The sequence below is a fragment of the Micrasema longulum genome, unplaced genomic scaffold, assembly GCF_059751315.1.
Source record: "Micrasema longulum isolate JH-2025_06_02 unplaced genomic scaffold, ASM5975131v1 h1tg001960l, whole genome shotgun sequence".
In the NCBI taxonomy this organism is placed as follows: domain Eukaryota; kingdom Metazoa; phylum Arthropoda; class Insecta; order Trichoptera; family Brachycentridae; genus Micrasema; species Micrasema longulum.
In genome coordinates, this window is record NW_028279134.1 from 5402 (window position 1) to 31452 (window position 26051).

Here is a 26051-nt window from a genome sequence, read left to right on the forward strand (position 1 = left end):
GTTGTCTTACATCAACATTGCTCACCTAGTCAAACCACCGCACACCCTAAATTCTTCAGGGGCACTAATTATTAAAATTTAATTGCCTGCTTTTTTGGGTTCTTACGAGTAGTGAAGTGCCACAATTCGCATCCATAGCGAACGATAGATTCTGTATTTATAAGTTTATAATATCCGATAAAATAGAGGCATAACTCAAAAAAGCTACATTTCCAGGAAAACCAAAAATCTCCATTTACACGTCGTCTTCAAAACATGTATATTTAATTGCGTTTTTTGTTTCTTTTTTCACACTTTAAAGCAATGCAGATGGGTCTCATATATTTAGATTTGTCCTAAAAAATGCTGCAATAATTTAAAAATAAATCTCAATTATCACAGAGAAAATCATTAAAATATGACAATGTTTGAGAACGCCAGTGTTCAAGTGTGTCATACAGCCATTAAGCATGTTAATCGTAAAGGTTAGAAATTTTGGCTTATAATAATTTTTTAAATAATTTAATCTGTATATTTACTAAAAAGCAGATTTTTTTGAGTCACGACTCTTTTTTATCAGATATGCGATATGAAATTTTATGTATTTTCTTAACAAACTGCTTTGGTTTATTAAACAATGTGTCTATTATATTATTCAAAAATTTTATTTTGGTTTTATGAAATAACTAATATGTGTGTATTATTATTTTACAGGACTATTCAAAAGAATGCGTAGCACACGTACAAAAACACTTACTCAAGAATGAGGTACCTGTTAATTTATTCGAGGTAAGAAAATATTATATTTTCTTCAGGTTCCTTTTTTCACTGCTTTCACCATATATTTTTTTTATTATTATCCACAAATATCAATAATAAAATCACTCCAGTGGTCCAAGTTTACTCCTTGCACTACCATAACTTGGTTCTCATTTTATGTCATGGTTTGTATGTATCATTTATAAAAATAACTACAATATATTGTATTTTAATAAATGCAAAGAAAGTATTATTTTATATTCACCCTTATCTTGGCAGAACGAAAAAATATTTTTTACGCATTTGATAGTTAAAAATTCTCAAGGCTTCAGAATACCAAACTAAAATATGTTTATTGTTTTAAATGAAAAATATGGTAAAAAAGTTTTCACCGAATGCTGTTTTACTCGTGTTTTAGTTTATGACGAAAATTGATATCATATGTATCTTATAGGATACATTTCCAAGAAAAAGGGTTAAAAACGTGTAGAAACATCGAGTACAAAATTTAATGAGAATTGATTTTATTTTTTTAAATATGATTTTATATTAAAAAATGACAAATCAATTAAATAAATTTAGATTTAAAATATTTTGTTTTGAGACCACTTAAATTTATTTTATAGCATTACGGTGGAACATACATAGTAGGATAATTTATACAGCGCCATTTTTGTGAAAATTACTCTCTTTATTCGTCATTAATCTGTTCCTGGGGGCTCTAACGAATATATGTAGAATATGACGAATATAGAATCAATTTTTCCCATAAGAAAAAAAATACTGAAATTTAATTAATCTGTTTCCAACTCTTTATAATGGTTTTTTTTTTAAATTACTTTAACTTTATTGTACTTTATTTATTTACATATGTATGTACTTATGTAAGTTCATTGCACATTATTTGAGACATAAGTCCCAACACCATGAGACTAAAAGTCCCGTGTTGAAATGGGACTAGCAATTAGTTGACACAGACACATGAGTATATCATCACAAATATAGGATCAGAAACAATTTTTTTTTTTTTAAATATATGTATATGGCACATCAATATGGTAATATATATACTATACTAGCAGACCCGACAGACGTTGTCCTGCCCAAACGTTGGCTTACCTATTAGTTAGTTCACCAAACGATTTTTTATTTTCGAATTTTCGATGATCTATATACTAAGTGACATTTGACGCTTCAATCTTTTCGTTTCGTCATTGTGTGATTTGCTGTTGCCCAAAGCAAAATTAAAATTAAATTAAAAGAGTGCTATAACCTAAACCATCCATCAAGCGCACACAAAAACATTCAACAAAATCGGTCCAGCCGTTAAGATGGAGTTCACCAATGTTATCTCTTTTCATCTGCTCTAAGAAAAACCTTCCCGAAGTAGTCAATCACATTATCTTTACATGCATTTATATTTTGGTTGACTTAAGTAGTAAAATTCGTTTACATTCATCGACCGTATTTCCCATTTTGTGTTGGGATTGACGGCAAATTCTAACGAATGTGGGGTAAAAATATTGTCATCAAAATGTGAGAATTATCCAATGTTATGAATGTAGAGGTTTAACTATATATAGTTTCGAAAAGTGCAGACCTGTAGATGGAAATATCTGTGCTACCAGAAACTACATAGTAGTACTCTAAAATGGGTTTAAGTGTTCTCGCAACAAAGTATTTTATTTAATAAATTTCGTCATATTATTCCACAATGTTAAATTTACATTTTCAAACACTGTTATTCTATTTGTTTGCTTTAATATGTCTACTTAATTAGCAAGCCAAAGTACTTTATTCCTTATAATATAAGAAATCAAACACTGATTTGAGTATACTAAACACTTAATTTTATTTTTACAAATATAAAAACAAAAATTTCGTGACAATTGTTTCGCCTTGTTTGGGCATTCTCAAACGAATGTGAATGGATTGAATGTCCTTATAAAGTTATATAATTCAAGGTACTTAAGTAAATATAATTAATATATATAATACATAATACATAATTGAGGAAAAAAACAATAGTTAAGGGCAAGGCTAAGTGTTTAATAGGTAATGAGAAATTTAGGTATTTATATTTGAATTTCGGAAAATTTATAACAAAGTTAGTATTTATTGACATACATGTATGTATTGTGAGATAATGAATGAAATTTTAATAGTTTTATAATTTACGATAATTAGATAAAAAGCTGTGGAAAAAATATCAATTATAAATAAACAAAATAAAATAAAAATAATAAAGCAAATAAATAATATAGTAAATAATACAATAAATAAATAAATAATACATAAATAAAATAATAACATAATAATAAAATAGTAATAATAATAAATAAAATATTAATAAAAAAATTATAATAATATATTAATAAATAAATAAATAATAAAATAAAATAAAAATAAATAAAAAATAAAAATAAAATAACAATTGTCATGAAATTTTTGTTTTATATTTGTAAAAATAAAATAAAATGTTCAGTAGACTCAAATCAGTGTTTGATTTCTTATATTATAAGTTTAAATATGAAGTTCTACAAAATAAACACCAAATCAATCAATAATTCTTTATTCTTGCTTATATTACATTTTATGTAATATTTCATTCTTACAATAATTTATTTTTTAATAAAAACGTTTTAAAGTTTTGACAGCTGGCCATTTTGCAAGAAGGATTGTGTTCTGTTGTATTTTGTTGAAATCGCTTTGTTCTTATTTTTTCAAATTCAAATTAACATTTATGTTGCACAGGTTTTCATATAATACTAACGTCATTTCTACTCATATTGCGCTTTGTAACAGATATAATACATTATATTTAATGTAAAAAAGTCATACATAAATTGTAAAAGAACAAGTAAAAATTAAAAAAAAATGAAAAAGTTAAAATCGAAAAAAAAAATTCAAAACAATACAAAAATTAAAAATAAAACCCCGACTCAACATGGTTTTTCCAGCGAGTCGGGGCAGGTTCACAGGCGTGGGTCGTTTCTTTTGTGTCACTATAAACTGTATCTCTGTAATCAACTAATGGATGTGTAATGTTTTTAATAAACAAATAATAAAAATGTAAGAAAGTGTTTAAAAAATTATTTTTTTTACAACTTTAATGTGTTGTTAACGAGCTTGTTTTTTAATCAAAAAATAATTTTGTTTTGTGTAAGATAAAATATTCGCGCAGTTTAGGGTTAATATAAATCACCCTTAATCCGTATATATTCGTATACATACGATTAGTCGAACTGGAATTTCATATTGCGAATTCACAACCTTTTTATTGTGTTTTTGTCACCCTATAAAATATGATTTCTGTAGAAACAAATAAGAATTTTATGGTATCAATATTGTATCCGTTTTTCTGATTTTTTTCAGCCTTACATAGAAGAAATATTCCAACATCTCAGGGGAGAACCTTTTAAGAATTTTTTAGAAAGGTGAGTGACGTTCCTTTCCCTTTGTCCGAAAAATACTTTACCCTCCAAATGTTTATAGCCAAAGAACTAAAAACATTTATGTTTTTTTTGCAGCGACAAGTACACGAGATTTTGCCAATGGAAAAACTTAGAGTTAAATATACAGGTGAGTTATCACTTACGTCCCTTATGTACAAGGTGTTTTATTTTGAATGCATTACACTGTCGCATCTTTTTACACGGAGAGTACGTTTTATGCAGTTGCAAAATAATTATAACAGTAATAAAATGAAATGTGTTAACATTAGTATTGTTCGTTGTTTTTTAATTTAAAAGTAAAACAAAATGGTAATGGTTATACGACATTCTAAAAAAAAATCTGCTCAACAATATCGTGGGTATACTGGCAAAAAACATTACTCGAAAATATGCGGATTTGACTTAATGATGCAGTTTTGTAATGTTTTTTACGCTGTACAAACTGGCAAAATACACCGAGTCATATTAAATTTCATATATCTGTAGTTTTAAAAATAAATTTAAGGTTACGCCGTATACCGGGTATTTTATTCAGGCTAAAAGCTTTAAATACTCGTAACTTAATATTTACTTAATACAAAATTAAGAAACGGAACAATTAAAAACATGTTCTTAAATGAGCACTTAACATCTTACTATATATAAATAAGATGTAAAAGAGTAAAATTGGAACAAAACTTAAATGCTTGATTTCTTAAAACAGGAATTTGAGAGTTAAAGCTTTTTGCCAGTATACCCACGATATACTGTATTTTCTTTTCATTATCATCATTCCCTTTCCGCACCTAATGGTTCATAAGGCACTGCATTGGTACACCAATCGCAGCGCATAATTTTTGTTACATGAAGGTAAGTCATCAGTCTTACGCTTTAGGTACCAGTCTAGGGCCTATGAAATATTCCAGTGTAAAGACATCCTTTTAAATAATATTCCATTTTAACCATGTCGGTAATCGTATTTTTTTGTATTTATGTAAAAGTGTGTTTTGTATTTGTAACTTTTGTGTACCTATTATAAAATTCAAAGAGAAAATTACAATAAATAAATAAGTACAACACCGATGTAGGACATTCCTATAAGTATTATCAGCGCTATGATTTTTTTTTAGTTTTCTAATTTTGAAATCACTCCGCGTATGACGTCAAAAGTTCTCTTCGGTGAGATATGCTGATTGGTGAATTCGCTTCCCGTTAACTGGAAATCTATCACAACACATTGTAATTGGTTGATACGGAAGAACTAATGATGTCGTTCAAAGTGGTTCGTTTTTATTGAAATAATTTATTTCGCCGTACAACTTAATGCTCCAATTTTTACCGCGCGAAAGAAAAAATATTTTTTAGCTAATATCCCGTAACACCGAACTTCCTCATTGCCTATTACAATATAATGTATTTGAAACAAATCCCTCTGTATATATATTTACTTACTTGCAAAGTAACGTATTTTCTTTTACGATGTTTTCGAATTTATTATTTCACCTTGGTTTTATTTCTGTCCTTTTCTGGATGCGCCAATAACCAGTTTTATGTCAAAATGTAATGGTTTTTGTAAAAATGATATGACTCGGGGAAATTCTTACGATCCTTTATCTAGAACAGTATGGTACAGTCAACTGCGGGGATTAGTAATCGTGGCTAAACAGACAATTTGAATACCGTTAAAGGCTAAATTTTTATCTAAAATTGACTTATTGTATATGGTATTGATCTAAAAAAAAATAAACTGGGCCCTCTTTATAATGGGAAGTTATCATTTATTTTTATTTTATCTACAAAGTAAAATGTAGTTTTCACTGATTATATACATTTTCCTACATATATTTTTTTAAACTTTATATCGTCTCGACATGTATTGATGAAGATATCGTTTGTAATCGCGGCCCTAGCGGCAATTACCAACGCTATCATCATCGGTATATACCGAGACGGTATATTTAACTTCTGTACTATCTCTATCTACCTCGGTGTGCTCTACCGACTTATCATCTCGACGTCATATGGTCGAATTCAACCAATAAGTGATGCCGAAAATTTACTCCGCGTTCCTTTCTAAATGTAAAATTTATGTAATTATCTTCTTTATTTTAAATAGGCTTCTGTGATAATTTAGTGGCAATTTCAAAGCGATTATAATTTATTAAATAATTTGCAATAAGAACAAACTTGACAGCTTACAAAGACAATTTGCCATAAGATCTTGTAGAGGATACAGAACCATTTCACTCATCTCTGCTCAAGCTCTAACAGGATTTACACCGTTAGACCTTAAAATTCAAGAAAGGAAGGACATTTATAATGTTAAGAAATTTGGTAAGCTGTGTTCCATTCCAGATGATCGCAAGTATCAAGGAACTGCAAACTATTTCGATTTACCTCACCCGTGCGAAAGAATTCCCGAAAATATTCTTTTACTCGACAAAGATATACCTCCTTATGCTCCCAACGAAATTAGAATCTTTACGGATGGTAGCCTGCTCGACGGAAAAGTGGGAGCGGCATTCGTTCCTTTTGAGAGTGATAAAGAATTACCAGGCAGAACATTTAAATTAGATAATTTCTGCTCAGTTTTCCAGGCTGAACTACTCGCAATACGAGAAGCTCTCGAATGGTTATTAAAGAAACCACCAGAGAGATGGGTTATTGCAAAAATATTATCAGATTGTCGTTCGGGCGTTCAAGCTATAACAGATACTCGGTCGGTAAATCCATTCATTGTAGATATTCAGAGTAAAATAAAGCATCTAAAAATAAGAGGGATGAACATTCAAATATGCTGGATAAGAGGACATGCTGGTATCGTAGGAAATGAGAGAGCGGATGAACGAGCAAGATCCGCAACTTGTAAAAGAACGGCACCTTTCTTCTCAGAATTTCCCCTTAGCTTTGCCAAACGCTGTATAAAACAAAATACGCAGCAGCGTTGGGAGGATCATTACCGCGCTTCTTCTGCAGGTAAAATCACTAAAATGTTTTTCCCAACGCTGGCTGATGCAGCAAACTTCCGTCATCATCACCAAAGTACTTTCGAAACGACCCAAATTTTTACCGGACACGGAGCTATGAGAAGTTATCTATATAGGTTTAAATTAAGGAATGATGACTATTGTCCATGCGATGATATTTCTTCACAGAGTATAGAACATCTGTTATTTCAGTGCCCATTTTTCAGTTTGCAACGCCATAATCTTGAAGCAGAATGCAGGAAAGATGGAATATCCTTAACAGATATCCACACTGTAGTAAAAAGTAGTTATCATGCGCCATTGTTCTTGAACTTTGCAACAATGGTGATTGGACTCATAAAGGTAATAAACCAAAATCAGTGGTCGAACATCCCATTTCCAAGACAAACAAAAACTTTTTTTTCCGAGTACCTTAGCCTTGTACATGACACGTAAGGCTACTAAATACAGGGGTCCAAATATATAAAAAAAAAAAAAAAAAAAAAAAAAAAAAAGCGATTATAAATTAAAATAAATCCCAAATAAAGCAAAAAATGCTCGCTAATTTATAGTCAACTATGACGTCATAATAAAGGTATGTCATTTAAGTGCGTAGATTTTGTACCGTGGCAAACGTTTCCCCTAGGTACATATCGATGTATTACCCTAAAACTTGAAGATAGAGCGTCGGTAGTGTATTTTCGTAATCGCTCGGGAAATTTCATCTTCAACTATGACGTTATTGTGAAGGTACGATGTCCTTAACTTCCGATTGTGATCGCGGCCCCGAGGTTACTCCGTGTGACTCCATTGGCGATAAGATTTTTTAAGACCAAAAACCTTTTCCTTTTCGTATATTTCATTTTAATTTCATTATTCTTATAATATTTATTTTTGCTAGTAGAGTGATACGTAGTGGCACAAACAGTATGTTTTTTTAGCAATATTTTGAATAATATACGGAAAACTATAATTGGCCAATAGTTTTAATTAATTTGTAAATATATTTTTTTTTCGTTGTTTTCTTTGAATAAATGGAAAATAGAGAATTTTTAATTTTAATATACTTAAAAATGTTGATTATTAATGTCAACATTAATTTTTAATGCAGTGTTTATGTGTAATCTTGGCTTGTTTCAATCTGTTAATGTGTACAAATTATTAAATTATATTATTAGGATCTATTGACTAGTCAACTGTTTTTTTCATAAAGATAATTTAACACTGCATAAAAAATATTTAATTGTAACATAATTAAAATTTCTTTAAAATATTTTATACTTTTCAAAACGTTTTATTCTTGTGTTCAGTTCATTCAAATCTTTGATAAACTTTGCTAAAGTGTGCTTGAGTGACCTTTTTTAATAAAATCTTTTAGTATGCCTACTAACGCAAATGTAATTTGTATGATAAGTTGTTTCACCGAATTAAGTATTATAATAATTAACCATTCGAAAGCACTGTATAGTGTATGTTTGAAAAACTATATAAATGTGTTAGTGCATGTCGGTGAACCAAGTAAACGTACAATTTTTGCTCTTGTAGGCTCGCACGTTTGAATTTACCCCAGTGAATTTCTCCAGGGTATGCTTGGTTGCAACAGTTTAACGACCGGAAGAATGTGTATCTAACTTCGCATTTCTTTTGATTGTTCCGCGGTACTGTCGACAACCCTGAAATTATGCGGAGCGTTAGCTTTTATGTTAATAGAATGACCAACCTGCCAATGGTTATGCCTGCTGGAAGGACTACCTTTATGTTGAACAATATTACTTTGGACATTGGATATTGTTCACGTCTCTGAGGGAGTTTTCCGTTACAAAATTCTCTTACTTTTTTAACAAGCACTCAAGATATTATTATGTATACCTACGTGTTATTTTTATTTATATTTAATTTTATTGACTTTTAATTATTTTTGTTTGTATGAATTTAGATTTATATTTAGTAATGTACGTAACGTATATACAATATACACCCCGGCAACATAAACAGCCAAACCCGTAAAAAATAGAACTTAGATATTTATTTATTTTTTCCGTTCTATTCTAACAATTTTTCAATTTTTATGCTTATACGTATACCTATATGTATACTTTACATCAATGAAACACTAATTTTGACATTTAAAAAAAATTGAGAGTTTTCCTATTCCAGACAAAAAACGTAAAAAAAAAAAACTTCTTTAATTGTTATGCTTTAAACTGAATTCTTTATTTTTTTTATTTATTTACGTACATAGTTATTGTTCATTATTTGAGACATAAGTCCCAACTCCATGGGACTAAAAGTCTTGTGTTGAAATGGGACGAGCAATTAGTTGACACAGACGCATGAGTATATCACCACAAATATAGGATCAGAAAAATTATTATTTTTATTTTTTTAAATACATATACATACACGGCACATCAATATGGTAAACAGTAAACTCAAACCTTCGGAAAATCATCGAGGAGTTTCCTACTCAAATTCCTCCCACTAACGAAAATCCAGTCCTTAACTACTTTCTTGAAAATAGTTTTTGTCCTTGAGAGCTTAATACGCTTTCCCAAAATATTAAACACTCTCGGTGCGATAAATGAGAGATGTCTCGGAGCAAAAGTTGTACGGGTTTTGGGTATGACATAATTCATGCTCTGGGAAAACCTCGTACGGATATTTTGCTGAGACCTCTCCTTATCGTTTGACCGGAAGTGTGTAAGTGTATATTGAATTTTAAAAACATTTATTTAGTAAATAAAACACCCTAAAGCATCTTTAAAAAATATGTATTTTTTAATTAGAACCATATTAATATTTTGTATGTCCGCCTTTGGCCTTTATCACACTATTTATTAGTCTTAGCATGGATTTGTACAGCGTACTAAAAAATTCTTTGATATTTTTTTATACCATATTTGTTCTATTACATTTCTTAACTCCAGCACCGTTTTCGGAGATTTCTTCCTAATTTTTTTCCCATTACGGCCCATAGATTTTCTATTATGTTCAAATCTGGGCTATTTCCTAGCCATGTAAGGGAATTAATTCCCAATGATTCTTTGAGCCGCGATACCTGATGAAGAAAAACACCAAAATTAGTCGAAAAATGCAATAAGGTAAACCATCAATAGGCATTTCAAAAAATTGCACACTCACAGAACGAGCTCGATTGCAAGGCGCAGAATCATCCTGAAATTCAGGGTCACCAATGTCTTCAGTTATGTTCTTAATTTTTGGCACAACACCCTCTAAAATTATTTCATTATATTTTTTTAGCATTCACTGATTCTTCCATCATTATTAAATTACCAACACCTAATTTTGTGATGCATCCCCACGCCAATGTTTAACTGTGGGTGCAAGACATTCGTCACTATATCGTTCTCCAGCTCGGCGGCGAACTTTCTGCAAACCGTCTGGACCAATCAAATAAAATTTTGATTCATCAGAAAATACTGTAAATATAAGTTTGAAGTTAATGAATAGCAAGCGGATAGTTGCTAAACTGCCGATATGTACAGGAAAATTGATCGATATTATCCGCAGAAGCCGTATTCAGCAAGCAAATTGCCCTATTAATGAGTGAATTCTGACTTCCATTTCTACGGCTTCTTGATGCGTTAGATCTTGTTGCAGTATAACTATAGGGGAAAATACAAACTGATCTCTTTCAGTATATTTTATTTTTAGTTTATTCAGATATATATTACAAATCGGGTTGTGGTCCTGTCTCGGACTAACGGACCAAAGGTCCGTGGTTCGAATTTGTATGTTAGTAAGTGTAGGGGTGTGTTTGTGTGTATTTGTGTGAGATTGTGTATAAATGATTGTATAGTGATATTGAGTATATTATAAGGTGTGAAATAATTGTACAAAAACACAATAGAAATAAAAGTACAGAGAGAGAACTTTGACATATAGTCACTGCAACATTTTATTAAGGTCCGATTCTGCTTTTATTAGAATAGGCGGGGATGCAATCTTTGATCCATACGTATTTATGATCTTTCACTTTAGCAAGTTCCCTTGTTTTTTTTATGGAGATCTTAATTTCGTTTAGTTAAATGATGGTTAAGATAAACGTTTCCATCACCTACCAATCCTAAGTCACCAGTTTTAAGACCTTTTCTTATGCGGATTGCGCTTATATGATCATTTTTTATTTTCCTGTCCCGGAGTTGTATAATTATATTACACAGTCATATTTATTTTTAAAAAAATATATGTATTTTACCGTTTTATTTAGAAACTGTGTAAAACGAGGTTTCAGTGTATACACCAATTATCTGAATAGTATGAAGCAATTTTGTTTTTTATTTAGGAAACTCGGTTTTCGGCATGTGTAAGTATCATTTTTCTCAAAAAATGACAAGTGGAGACATTTGTATATAAAGACTTCCGCTAAGGTTGCGTGACACTTGAGCTACATTGAATTCCGAGTCTGTCAAGCGGGGAAAATTAGTTCCTCCAATTTCGAAATTCTGCTTTCATTCTATGCAGGTAGTATTTTTATATGCAGGTATATATTTTTTTTTAATCTTACTCTTTTTTGTAAACTAGGAACGTTTTTATTTATTCAATGGCTTATGCCTTTAACAAAATATAAAAGCTGGCCTTTGTGGTGTAGTAGTTAAAATTCTTGACTCATACATGGAAGGTTCCGGGTTCAATTCCCGGTGAGAATACAAAAAACAAATGTGATTTTTTTCAAGCCTGGGTGTTTTGTGCTGTAATTCATCACTGTAATTGGGCCTCCTGGCCTGTTGTGGTACAAAAAAATCCTTAAAACAAAATACAAAACACTCGTGTATATGAAAAAAAATTAACAAAAAATACAAATATGTATACCAAAACGGCAAATAATGAAATTACAAAAAAAAAACACAAACATTGAAACCCATAACAAAATAACAATAGATAAATATAAAATGCCTAATAAAATATCAGAGGAATTGTATTTTATTATTGTTATTTTTTTTTTGTAACAGAACCGGCCCTGGAGCCCAATTTCACATTAAATTTTTGTGTTCTCATCTGGAGTCAAACCCAGAACCTTCCATGTGTGAGCCAAGAGTCTTAACCACTACACAGCGAAGGCCGCCGGTATTATGATAATGTTTTCCTCTATAAATTAAGGTAACCGGTACCAATTTTGCTTATAAAAGGACAGGTGTGTAATTCATTTAGTTTTGTTTACATATATGTTTTTTTGTTAGCTTTATATTTAGACTACCCTTTTTATTTATTTTCTCTGACCTTGACAATAATAATATTGTTTGCTGATTCGCATATTTTGATGACGTAATCAAGTAATGGTAGCAGCAGGGGCGAATCATCAAATTAAGCGATTATGCCCAGCTTACCATTATATTTGACTTTCGATAACAATGCTTTATAGTAAATAATTTTATGGGAAAAAATACATTATTGTTATTTAATATAAATCACCACCACCGTTTATATCTTCCTACAAAAAAATATGTATGAAGAGCGCCCAGCGCCCAGCGCCCGGTTCGTTCTCAGTGAACAATGAAACTAGCCGATTACCTCAGCTTATTACTCCGTAAGGAACACTATATTTTACATTTTTAACCCAATTCAGTTTTTAGTCCTTAAACAAGCTTGTAGATTACAAATATTCTTTTAAGATTCTCTATGTAGAAACTAGTATTTCGAACATTATTTCCGAAATACTATTTTTCTTTGATAGGATACCGTTGACATATTATGTATCACATAGGACATGCTGCGTTTGCAGTGGCCGTTTTTGGGATTATTCATTTTAAAAGGAATCGGCCAGTGCTCAGTGTTGACAGTTACTGCTAAATGTTATTGTGGTATTTGCTAATATACTTTTATACAAGTATTGTATTAAAAAAATGTAGAATAAAGCTACGTATACCGCGTGGTTAGTAATAATTATTGTTTGAGTTGATTTTCACAGAACCACAGAAACAAATGGTCATTTATAATTATATTTCGTACTGAAATGTACATAGGTATAAATTAATGAACATTTTTTGTAGATTACCTATGAAATAAATTACGGCTTGCCACTGAGTAGTAGTAATCACCTACCAATATTAGTCTAACAAATCAATATAAACACAAAAGTTAACTACTTAATCGGGTTGTGGTCCTGTGGTTAGTGTCGCGGACTCGCAGATTAGATTTTCTTTATTTATTTAAATGTACAATACAGCACTCCTGCGAATTACAATGTACATAAACTATAAAATTAGGTTTTTACAAAAACATGGTAAAAAAAAGCACAATAGATTAGTAAGTTCCATAAAAACAATAGTAAACTAAGACGAATAAATTACTAATACACATTTTGATACATAGTTAGAGAGGAAGAGGCTACAACTAGTAATCCCAGAATGGGAAAGATCTACCTCTCTCGGTAGGCTGTTCAACATACTTTTTTATCCTGCATTCTGGCGGAATAAATTTTCTGTGTTGCCTAGCTCTTAAATAGTTGCTCACCACATATAATTTTATGCGCTCTAAAATGTTGGGATTGTAAATTAACCCCTTCAGAAGTTTAAAGGCCAGCATAATTTCAATATCATTTTGTTACTTTATAGTCGTTTAAAGTTACTTTTGTATATATTTGACAATAAATTATGATGTTTTATACCATAATTAATATATTTTTATTTATTTAGAAAGGCCAGCGGACACGAGTTTTTTTGATAGCAATCATATTATCATATTAATAATTATATTGAAAAATACTTTATTTATTTAAAGTTACACTTGTTTAAATATAAGTGAACATATTAAGGCTTTTTAGGCTGTGCCCGTGTCAAGGCATAATAATTAACAATAAAAAATACTTAGTAAATTTAATTAGATTAAAAAATAATGACATGTGATGCGTCATAATAACAATCCAGAAAAAAAGGTATAAGTTATAAATCATAAAATTCCAAAGAATACAATTAAAAAAAGAGAATCGGATGAAGATTAAAATGTAAATTATATAAATTTAGATTCATACGTAATCAAATATACAAAATAACAGTATCATTGAAATCAACAAAATAAAATTATAATAGTAAAATATTGTATTATTGGAAAAAAAACTAAATAATAGTATCATTGAAATCAATAGAAATAGAATATATATATAAAAACATAATTGAAATGATAATTGAGATATGGTTTCTATAAACTTACTCTACACTGTAGTAAGAAATAGGAGTAATAAATAATATGCCAAATAAGATCGAGTACTAAATTAAATAATACAAAAATACGTAATAAAAAAAATATCAAGATGTATAAAAAGCAAATAAAAGTAAAAGTATGGACGGAAAGCAGAAGGAATACCACATTTTAACATGTCATCACAAACTTAAGAAGTTGCATATTTTAACAAATCATAAATAAATATGTATCACGGGACAAATTGATATTGAGTCAGTCGGGGCACGTTATGTACAAATAATTATTTTTCGTTTTAGTTTAAGCGCTGAAAAACAGCGTTTATTCGGTATTTTTAGTAACATGTATTATAATAAATTAATTACCCACTGGAAGTAAGGCCCCCTAAGTTAGAGACTTCGGTAGGACACAATTTTTTTAAGACCGGTTAATTTTATACACTTACATATATACATATATGTAGATATAATATACATTTATTAGTTATTTTTTTAACAGTTACTATAAAGTACTGAGTAGGTATTTTTTCGTTTGAAGATTTTCCGTGTTAAGAATAGTTTTCGGGAGATTTTGAACAACCTTGGAATAACACAATTTAACGTTCGTTCTCCGAAGTAATTTGTAATTCGGGGAACGACCTATATCAAACTATTTTTTTATCTTTAACCTTATTTATTGTTTGTACCTTAAACCCACTTACATTTCTAAATAAAAATATAAATGATTTGTATTATACATGTGCCGCTCACTGAATAATATAGTAAATTATATTTGGTTTAAGCATAAATAACCTCAGTTTTGATTGAGAGCATGATTACTTTAGAACGAAAATACTTGACAAACCAAGTTAATTTTCGTGACTACCCTTAAAGTAAATTCACCTTAATTAACGTACAGAAAGTTTGCAATCTTATTTCAGTTTTCTACTTATTTCTTTAAGTTTATTAAATATTTTATAATTAGATGATTGAATTAAATTAGCCCTTTAATTCGATTTTAATTTCTTCCACGATTGTCTCTGTATACTTTGGGGAGTTTTGAATTGTAAATGAGTTCCCCGGGCCAATGTACGATAAATACTAAGTCTGGCTAAATGGAATACCCACAGTATCTTCACTTATTTATAGTTTAATAATTGTACTGTGTGTTCTTTTAATGAAATTAGCATTTGTGTAAAATATCCTCTAATCTGCGTAGCAATGAGAAACGGACTCCTAGCGATAGAGAGTTGGAAGACATCTTGAGAACGGGTAGTAGCTTCAGTGTTACCAACGTTACCGGCTCTACAGAAAATCGTATTTGAGGGAATTTTTTAAACTAATTTTCTTGAATAAGTTATTGAAGTAGTTGAATACCTATTCAAAAACTCGTTTTGTAATTACTACTTGCTTCACTCATGGCAAATTGCACAAAAAAAATGCAGTAATTATTTTACTTTTTGTGGTGTAACTGCACCTCAGTAAGCCCGTGTCAAGGTAATTTTTTCTCGTTTTTAACCAGTATCAGCAATACACCTAAGTATTAAATGCAACTTTAAAAGGTCGTGTTATTTTCTGCCCGACATGCACATTTCTCAAATTTTTACCAAGACTTGAGGAAAATCTTTACCTCCAAGCTTCTGAGGAAACATCTTGGAACAACCATAAAATCTATCATAATTGCCGGGAAGAACAAAGTCAATATGATAATATCCGACTAACTAAGACCAAAAATCATAAATGAGTTAAAAAAAAAGGTTACCAACTATTTTTAGAGAACATATCAGTAATTCATTCTTAAAAAAAATATTATTAAATTATGTTAACCGATTACTAGTCAACCGACCAGTCTTACCTAAATTCTTTTAATTATTCTCGTTCGCATAATTATATAGAATCATAATTTACAACCCCTGCTTGCACTTTTATATAACGTAGAAATTTGATTAGTCTCCCGTTAGTCTGACGATGTCGGTCACGATGAAACCCGGTCACTGGTAAAATTTTTAAATAAAATTAGATGCAGTTCAAGCAAGAAATGTCAGTAGAAAAACTTTATTTATTAAACTTAGGTATATTGATACTCAGAAATAGACAGAGTACATATTTAAGTAAAAAAATGCGTTTATTTGAAGATGACGGTTTATAAAAAAAATGTTTAAAAAAAAAACGCAATAGTGACTCATTTTGTGCAATTTTTCTTATCTATTTGTTTTAAAATTACAAATTCAGATTCCCTTACTTGTCATCAGACTACAGCCTTTTTCTTAACTCTTTTATAATAAAAAAATAAAAGAGTTAAGAAAAACGTAGACCAAAAAAGGCGTAATTCAAAAAAAGTCTGCACTTTTTAAAATAACGCTCAACGGCGAACTACCGATTTTCCCCAGACCTACCATTTTTTTTCTTCTTTGTCTGAAATTTTACTTGATGGAGGTTGGTAACACTGAGCATCCCCGAGGGGTGGTACTCTCTTGAGTTAGCATAAAAGTTGAAAAGATAAGGGTCCTGCCGGCCCATCCCCGGGACATATTATAATATATGTATATCTTGTAACATAAATAATCTCACGGAATGGGTGACTACCGCCTACAAGTAGTTGCTACTTTATAAGTTACAGTAAAAGGGTATATTCTACCTGAAGTACATTTTCATTTTATTTTATACATTTCAGTTGATATTTCAATGATATTCCTTAAGATTACCTCATTTTTCATTCTTTGTAATAAATGCATTACGGATTTTCATTTGCTTACGTTTCAGATCCCTTAGCCTGTCATGTCATTGTTTCGTTAGTTCGTTCGTATCCCATATATCTATCCCACTCTGATGCAATAACATTCGTATTAAGCTTTTCTGCTACATACGAACGAATACTGTTATGTGACTCTTGTGTTAACCACTAAGGAATATTTTCATTATCGTCTAAGACAACAATATAACTTTAGTCGATTTGTATTACCGTTTTTTTCGGACCATAAGACGTACTTTTTTGCTCTAAAAATTCAACCAAAAATTAAGGTGCCTCTTATGGTCCGATGCGTCTTACCGCGCTCAAAATACGTTAGTTTATATAATATTTTGGGTTTGTCCAAATATTTCTAGACAAAGACTGGAATTTATCCCCTGGGAAGTTATTAAGATCAACGTATTAAAACAGAGGTAAAGACCATTTAGAGAAGAAAATGTGGAACTCTAGCCATTCACATGGCGTATGACATGTCATTGGCTGGTTTTAGCGGCCATTTTACACACTATGTAACATTCCCATTGTACTTATGAATTAATGTCCACATTTCTTTAATTCTTCAATCTGTTGTTTTTTGTAAAGTTAATGAGCTGAAACCTATATTGATAAGAGATTTATTTAATTGAATTATTTCACCTAATAGGCTACGCCTGAAAACATTTTTCGAGAAATATGGATGTTGAAACATTGGCAGAATGGTATATCTTACATATTGTAAAGTGTCTATTTTTAGCCAATGACAGGTTATAAACCCTGTAAACGCCTAGAGTTCCATTTTTTCTTTTATTAAACGTTTTCTATTTATGTTGTAATATGTTGATAAGTTTGTATTTTTAGCCTAAGACTTGATTATGTAAACTTTGTTTTGATTGTTTTAATGCAAGTCTTTTTTCTCACATTATTCCAATATTATCTTATAAACTCATGAAATTTTGAATATGAATTTCCCGAAATAAGATGAATTTTAGGTTTGTTTTTTTACAGTTGTGTATTATAGACTGGAAATTTGGAATGCTATAAAAAATAAACACTCTTTGAATCAACCAAAGCAACGTACATAATTCATTCAAAGCGCCTTTGAAAAAAATATTTCTTTAATCCGCACGTCCTGTTCCCACCCATACTTCGAAATTGATATTTAAAATCCTTGTGGCGATTGATTTAATTCTTAGCGCCTTACTAATAAACCTGGTATAAAGTTACATCTAGGCATAGTGGTAGAATAAGGAGTGTATTCCCATCTTTTATTTTTTTTCCATCCTTCCCATATTTTTTCTATTAATTAATTATAAGTACCAATCTTTCGATACCACAGTAACTTATTTTTGAAAATCAATGTTATAATACCCTCAAATTTATTCATTTAATTTCATCTGGCTTCGATAACATAGAAATTCTCCCGAGATCACGGCGACTATGTTGATTTGATTATTGATTTTGCCCATGATCGAAATGATAATATTAAAAATTTAATATTAACGAATCCATTTGGGTTTTTCTAACTGTTTACTGTCTGTGAATCATAATTAGAATCCTGAACGAGTATTTTTGATTCGATCGCTATTTTCAGGTACAAATCCTGAAAAAAAAGTAGAGTGCGTATAAGTCCACCTGGGCCTCGATTATTATGGGAAGATGAAGACGTCATATCTTGACGGTATAGTTGAAGATAAATTCTCTCTAGCGATTATAAAGATATACTACCAACCCCCCCCCCCCACCATCAAGTTTTGAGTAGGTACATCCATATGAATTAATTTACACATATCTACGCTCTAAAATGACATAGCTTCAGATGACGTCATAGTTGCAGATAAATGTCTCCCGACCAACTGCAAATGTATAGTACCGATACCCCCCACCATCAAGTTTTGATGTAAGTACATCATTTTATACCGACTAGTCTAGAACCCTTTGATACGTTTATCTACGCATTAAAAGTGTTAAAAATTTTGTTCCACCGAGCAATTTTTCCTTTAATTAAGATTTATTAAATTTTTTAATCGTTTTGAGGTTGGCACTTTTTTTCTTAAAAGCCTATTAAAAATATGAGAGAGAAAGAAGTAAGTCGAATTAAATTCCGACATAACTGTCACTTAAATAAAACAAACGCCTAGATGTGAAAATTATGTCGCTAGGTTCTCTCCTATTAACAAATAAGAGTATTTAGGCTTCAGACACAGATTATATGCCTCAGAATGTTACCACTCTAAAAAAATAATTAAGTTATTAAATTTTTTCCATCTGTTTGACTATCTTTCCGAGTGTATGTATCGAGACGTTATAGGAGCCGGCTTTGTAGTCGATTGGTACAGATTGGTAGATACATACAGACGATTGTTAAGTGTACCGTCTAGGTGATTTCCAAAAGTCATGTTAAATTCATGTTCAAGCGAGCATTTATTGCTTGAATTGGGATTTATTGGAGTTTATAATCGCTTTGAAGTGAGCACTTTTTATTACAGAAGCCTATTTAAAATATAAATGAGAACTATTTTAAATGTTAATGACGTAAGGAACGCGGACTAACTGTTTGCAGTCATTCCATTGGCTTGTTTCGATCATATGATGTCGATATGACAAGTAGGTAGAACATACCGAGGTAAGATATAGATAGTACAGAAGTTAAGTATACCGTCTCGATATATACAGATGAAGATAGCGTTCATAATCGAGGCAATGCATTGTAATGGTGGTTGCATCCGTTTACCATGCTTGGTGTTCCGGATTTAATTCCGAGTCAACGAATTTTTTTTTTAAATGTGGTTTTACACCGCAATATTTCACTGTCACCTAAAACTGCCAGCTTCCAGATCTTGCATTTTCTTCACCTAACAAATGATAGAGCATTTGACGCATTGTATTACACCACTGGGTGCGGATAGGGAAACGATGACCACTGTGTACTATTTTAAATGTCCTATGTATGTATTGCTCAATTTATTTTGTCACCAATCTAACGCTCACCATTTTTAAGTACCAGCTGACGATGAACGACTTCAGCGTACACCGCATCATCGGGCGCGGCGGCTTCGGGGAGGTGTACGGCTGTAGGAAGGCTGACACGGGCAAGATGTACGCCATGAAGTGCCTCGACAAGAAGCGCATCAAGATGAAGCAGGGGGAGACGCTCGCCCTCAACGAGAGGATCATGCTCTCTCTCGTCAGCACGGGGGTAAGTTCCGACAGCTCTCATTATTAGTAAATAAATTTAAAAGTTACCGATATCTAATGTTTTTAGTTTTTTTTTATTCATTTATTTTTTTTAAATTCCATCCTTCTTATTTTTTAGAATTTCATAAAAGGTAGATGTTTTTTAAAAATTCTATACATATCTACTTTTACACATCTAGTAAATGTTATTACTGTAAATCTCTAAAAAAGAGACTAACTCTCGTGCTTGGAGAGTGACTTACACTGTTGTAGTTGTTTATTGTTTATTATAAGAGTTTATATAATTTCAAATTCGAGTACATGAGAAAAAAAAACAAAGGATATATATAAAGAAAAACATAAAACAATAATACATTCACACTAATTAAAATTAATTTATTTTAAAAATCGATTACCTATCTGATGTCTTTACCTCCTGATATGATTTTTCAGCTTTGTGCGCAATGTGCACATGTTTTCAGTTCAGAATTTTTCACATTGCCTTTTTAAACGGATGTTGATTTTTTTTTGCATTTTCTAAAACATACAATGAAATAACGCCGATGGTTATTTTAAAACAAATAATCGTACACCGTGTCGCCGATAACGCGATGTGGCGGACAAAAAAAACAAAATACTAATATGACAGCAAATTCCAGCGTTTGATGTGAATAATGCTAAGCCACTCGAAAATATTGCGCGTTTACGAGATCGGTCAAAGTATTTCGGATATAAACCCGCAAAGTTGGCGGAACACAGAGCACAGAGCACAGAGAACGGAATATTATTATTTAACCCTTTGGAACTAGTGCTCACTCAAACGAATACTTTTTAATCAAATAAGGTGTTCTTAGACTATGGCCTCAGACGGATCGTACAAATTCACACGGCATGCTTAGATTACTTAGGGTGGATCGATATTTATTGTATTATTTTATTTTTATTTTGTGGCAGGGAGACGCACTAACAAGTACACTAATCTTCAATTGATTTCAATTCGCAGGATTTTTGCATGTGAGTAGCCAACGAGTTAAAATACTCGTCCAGGGTTATATTTAACAAATAAAACTATGTTCTTCATTCCTCCCGGACACGGAAATCTTTTTGGCAAAGGTCAAGTCAATCAATTCGAGAAATAAATAAAATTTAAAAAATACAATAAAAATCAATCCGTCCTAATTTTACTGTGTCGTGTAGATTTGTACGACCCGTCTGAAATAAGCCTATGGCTCTTCGTCTGCGTATATACAAATAATGCTTATAACACCGAAATAGCTTATAAGTGTTTTGGTATTTGTATAAAAAAAAATTGTCATAAAATAATTACATAATTGATACATGTTTTTAAATATGTAAAAGCTGTTACTTTCTAAATTATTTACTAAAATATTCAAATTTTCAGACCGTTTCATAAAAGTTGTAAATAACTCGTGCTGGAAAAACGGAAATCGAGTTGGGGTAGTGTGGGATTTGAGCCTCAAATTTGTGAGTCCACAATACTACCACAGGGCCACAACCCGGTTCAAATTACAGCAGAGATAAAGACCATTTTTGACAGGGCATTATGAAAGTCTCGATGTTAAAGGGCTTATTAATTATTTTACTAGGGATTTTTACAGCTATTACGCAACAATAAGTAGAAATATGTTACAATACTAGAGCCAATTTAAAAAGGTCTACATTTAATCTAATAATACATAATATACAAGGAGTGAGTTGACGTAATAATTATTGTAGTCTGCCATTGGCTGGGTTAAGTGATCACTACACATTTGTACATTCACCATTCTGCATATTATGTTTAAACACACATTAATCTTCATTTTTTCCTACTGTTAGTTTTTTGGTTTCGTTAAAAAGAGCAACGATAACTTTTTTATGATTTTTTGTATTATTTACTAGCCATAATATATGAGGAGATGCCTCAATGTTTATTTTATTATTATTAAGAAGTTTATTAAATAATATGTACACAATGTAAAAATATTTGTCAATATACTAAAATGTAATGTAAACTAAGTGAAAAAATAATTAAATTAAAGCGGCCATGATATATCTGAATAATGAATTATTCGGATATATCATGGCCGCTTTAAATTTTTAGACTTTAAAATGGTTAATTGAAACAGTCGAATTCTTATGAATAAGTTATTTATTCATTTTAAAATTTTATTTGAACAAGTAAAGACCGATTGTTGAATCAATTTGTATTTCTCGATTGAAATAGAACTTGAAAATTACCGAAGTTTTTTAAAAAGTAACGTAAACAGTGTAAATATTATGCATTAGAATAGTAAACGTACAATGGTATTAAGTGTAAATAAAAATATTGTTTTGTAAATACTATATTAGACTATGATTCGTCATATAACTAAAGAAATAAAATAATCCCATACAAAAATATTTGTTGAACCATTGATATTAAAAGGGTTGCTTTTCCGTAACATGTAACATATGTATTTTATGCAAACTACTCGTATTCATTTCATTCGCGAAACACCATTTGTTTTAGATATAAACATTCGCGAAACACCATTTATATTATGTGTACATAAACATTCGCTTGCCGACAGAGACGATTTATTTATAATGTTCGCCCAACATTGCTTGCACTCTCTGTCAAAACAGAACAAATCTGACATGACGTTGAATAATCATCAAACCGTTGGCACTTGGAACCGATCTACGTTTGTACGTCAAACTTGCGAATTTATAATATTGCCAAATTGTATGCCCGCGGGAATAGAGATAAATTATATTAAAAATATTTATTAATTTCTCACAAAAAGCGCAATGGCCAAATTGTTGGTGTTCGAGTTTAATGCATTTACGTAAAAGACCAAGAGATAAACTCAAAGGAATCTAAATGTTGATTCCTTTATAATATTTACACGTAAAAATACGAAATACATTTGTAGAAAATGTATTAATAATGAATAAGAAATTAGGCTCCAACTTCAAAACCAGCTTTCTATAATATTATACAACTTGATCTTCGTTTTTCTTGTCTAATTAGTTACTACTTTTATAAAGTGACCTCTCAAATAAATAATATGATCGCGATATGTCTTTTTGTTAAGTTATTTTTTTATTTAACTAATTAAATTACAAGTTACTGAGTTGAAATTAATTTGACAAGATATCGTATAAAATTACGAACTTTAAATCCAATGATCAATTAGTTTAACCGGTGGAAATCTTCGATCTTTTAAAATAATGTCGATAACTAGAAATTACTAGTTTTGAGTAATGGCTGACCAAAGTTTTGACAGATCTTAATTGATTTGTAACAAATAATTATTTATATCACCTTAAGTGAAGTAAATATGAATATATTTATGTGAAGTATATACAGAATGGTTTGTATTTGGTATGCAAATTATCGTAATGTTTTAATTAGTTATGGAGCTAAAAGATTGTTAAGTTGATTTATTTCCATATGAAAACAAATGTCATACCGGAGAAAACCAATAGTTCTTAAGGGTTATACCTTTGTAGAATTGAAAAGGGGTGTTTTAAAAAAAATACATAATGAATAGTATAGTTCAAATTTTATATTTTTTAGGTGTCCCTCTATGAAACCGAGCCATCAATATATTGAACATTAAAATAGTGAAAACATTTACATTTAATTACTTAAAATTTTTCTCCAAATATCCATAAACGACATAAATAATTTTAAAACAAATTATTATTGATAAGGATATTATAGACAAAAAGAAAAGTGAATATAACACAAGATGTAAGACGTGAAACGACAGGTAAAATTATGCCCATGAACTTCTCTTGAATAAATTTTCTGCGGTTTCCCCTTTAATAAAACAATTGCGGAGTGTTTTCTAGAAAAGTCCGCATTCAAAATCCCGTCTTGTTCTAGATGGCCAGAAATAAAAATTAAATAATATTTTTATTAAAAAAACAAATATCGCCGTACATTGTTGAGACGAAATGCACTCGAATAACTAGTCACAGAGTCGTCACTAATCAGATCTCTGTTCGAGTCGCCAAATCTCCGTCACCTTGTGATAGTTGGATTTTGGGATACGAGTTCCCTATAATCTGTATTCTGTATAGGTACAAGTTTGCGTGTGCGATTGCATTGTTCCTAACTCTGGCGCTTGGTAGCGTGTAATTTGAATCTCTCCAGTCTGAAGACACCCGTGACTACTATCTACTATCCCGTACTACACATGACATCATTTCTGAAGATAGACACTAAATACCATGACATTTATAACAGGACTATACAAGTGAGTAAACGCAGTTTTGTTACCGTCTGTGTTGCGATTGCGATTTAGGCATAAGTAAAAACTGACAAATCTGATACAAGCCCTTCCAAACCCAATCACGGTAAAAGAGAGTATTAAAAAAAAAATAACCCGCTAAACTTCTATTTTAGAGGCTTGTCAGCAGGTGGAAAAGAGAGAGGAAATAAAAGAAAATTATGAAGAATACACCCTTACTCGAATCCCTTGAATCGAACAAGCGATGCCAGTTTCACAGTTAGCCGTCTAACGAACTGCGCCACGGTGCGGCGCCTGTAATAAATGTATCAGTGTTACATTCTATTACAATTGCCATTTATTGATTCCGTAAATATGGCAAAAGAACATTTAAATGTGTGGTTTCATTGATTTTCAATTAGTAGTGTAATTATTTTATGTTTTTTTACTAATTACATGTTTTCGAAAAAGATTTCCACCTCAAGTTGTATTAATTGGCTTGGTGAGTTTTCTCTAACCTTTGGTAAATATTGTATTTTAAATGTTCATTCTTTTAAAAAATCAATAAATTATTGTTTTAATAAAGTAATTCGATTTTTTGTCCAAAAAATCTAAAGACTGAAACTACCGTATTTTTCTGACTATAAGACGCATTTTTTTACCACGAAAATTAGGGTGCGTCTTATGGTCCGAATATTCCTCTGTAAGTATAATGATGTTGTGTTGAAGTTGTTTTTAGTTCTGTCTAGTTGTTCTAGGTAGCGTACTTACGATTTGTTACGTAGAAACACTACTATTTATATTGTCTTTATGGATTTTGTCGGCCTCGTGGTGTAATGGTTAGCTCGTAAGGCTACCATGCAAGAGGTCTCGGGTTCGATTCCCGACATGGTTGATGTGAAATATTTATTTAATAGGGTGTTTTCACAGTAGAATATTTTACAGTCCCTGAACTGGTAACTGAAGTGCAAGACTGATCATCTTACCCTCATGTAATAAAAATGATCAAGATACGCCGCGATTGGTGTACCAATGCACCATTAGATGCGGAAAGGGAATGATGATGATGATGATGGACTTTTAACTGTCGGAAACAAAAACAAGCTGTTCGGCGTTCCTTCACACTTCAAACTAATCCAATTATTTTTAACGATGTCGTAGAATGCCCGCGAGTCAGCGGTTCATACAGCAAACATCAGTTTAAGCCATGTTTCATTTTATTGTTACCTATGGAATTTAACTTTCAAAAGCATTGTATGGTACTTATACCTGATAGGGAACAATGAATGCACGACAGCCTTCTACCCTACAGGGAAGGAGACATTGTGTGGTACACCGATGGCTCCAAGAAAGACGGACAAGCAGGTGCTGGGATACACAGAGTTAGACCCGCGAAAAGGTTCTCCATTAGCCTAGGGCTCTATCCCACTGTCTTCCAAACGGAACTCTATGCCATCTATGCCTGCGCACATGAGAATTTGCGCACACAATACAAAAACAAATGAATTTATATTCTCTTAGACAGCCAGGCTGCTCTAAAAGCACTGAACTCTGTCGAGATCAATTCTAAATTAACCTCAGAGTGCCTACGGGCGCTACTGTGTCGGTGAGTGTAACAGTGTGACATCAATTTGGGTACCTGGACACTCAAA

At 31.2% G+C, this 26051-nt stretch overlaps 1 protein-coding gene across 1 annotated transcript in view; it reads left to right on the plus strand.

Annotated features, from left to right (window-relative positions):
* Window positions 1-695: 695 nt before the first annotated feature.
* Window positions 696-26051, plus strand: part of Gprk1 (G protein-coupled receptor kinase 1) — an 83093-nt gene continuing 57737 nt past the window's right edge. The window contains exons 1-4 of the mRNA XM_088238750.1: window positions 696-768; window positions 4114-4175; window positions 4269-4320; window positions 20001-20198. Of these exons, the coding sequence (XP_088094876.1) occupies window positions 20013-20198 (186 nt within the window). The 5' untranslated portion in view covers window positions 696-768; window positions 4114-4175; window positions 4269-4320; window positions 20001-20012. The remainder of the gene's footprint in view (window positions 769-4113; window positions 4176-4268; window positions 4321-20000; window positions 20199-26051) is intronic.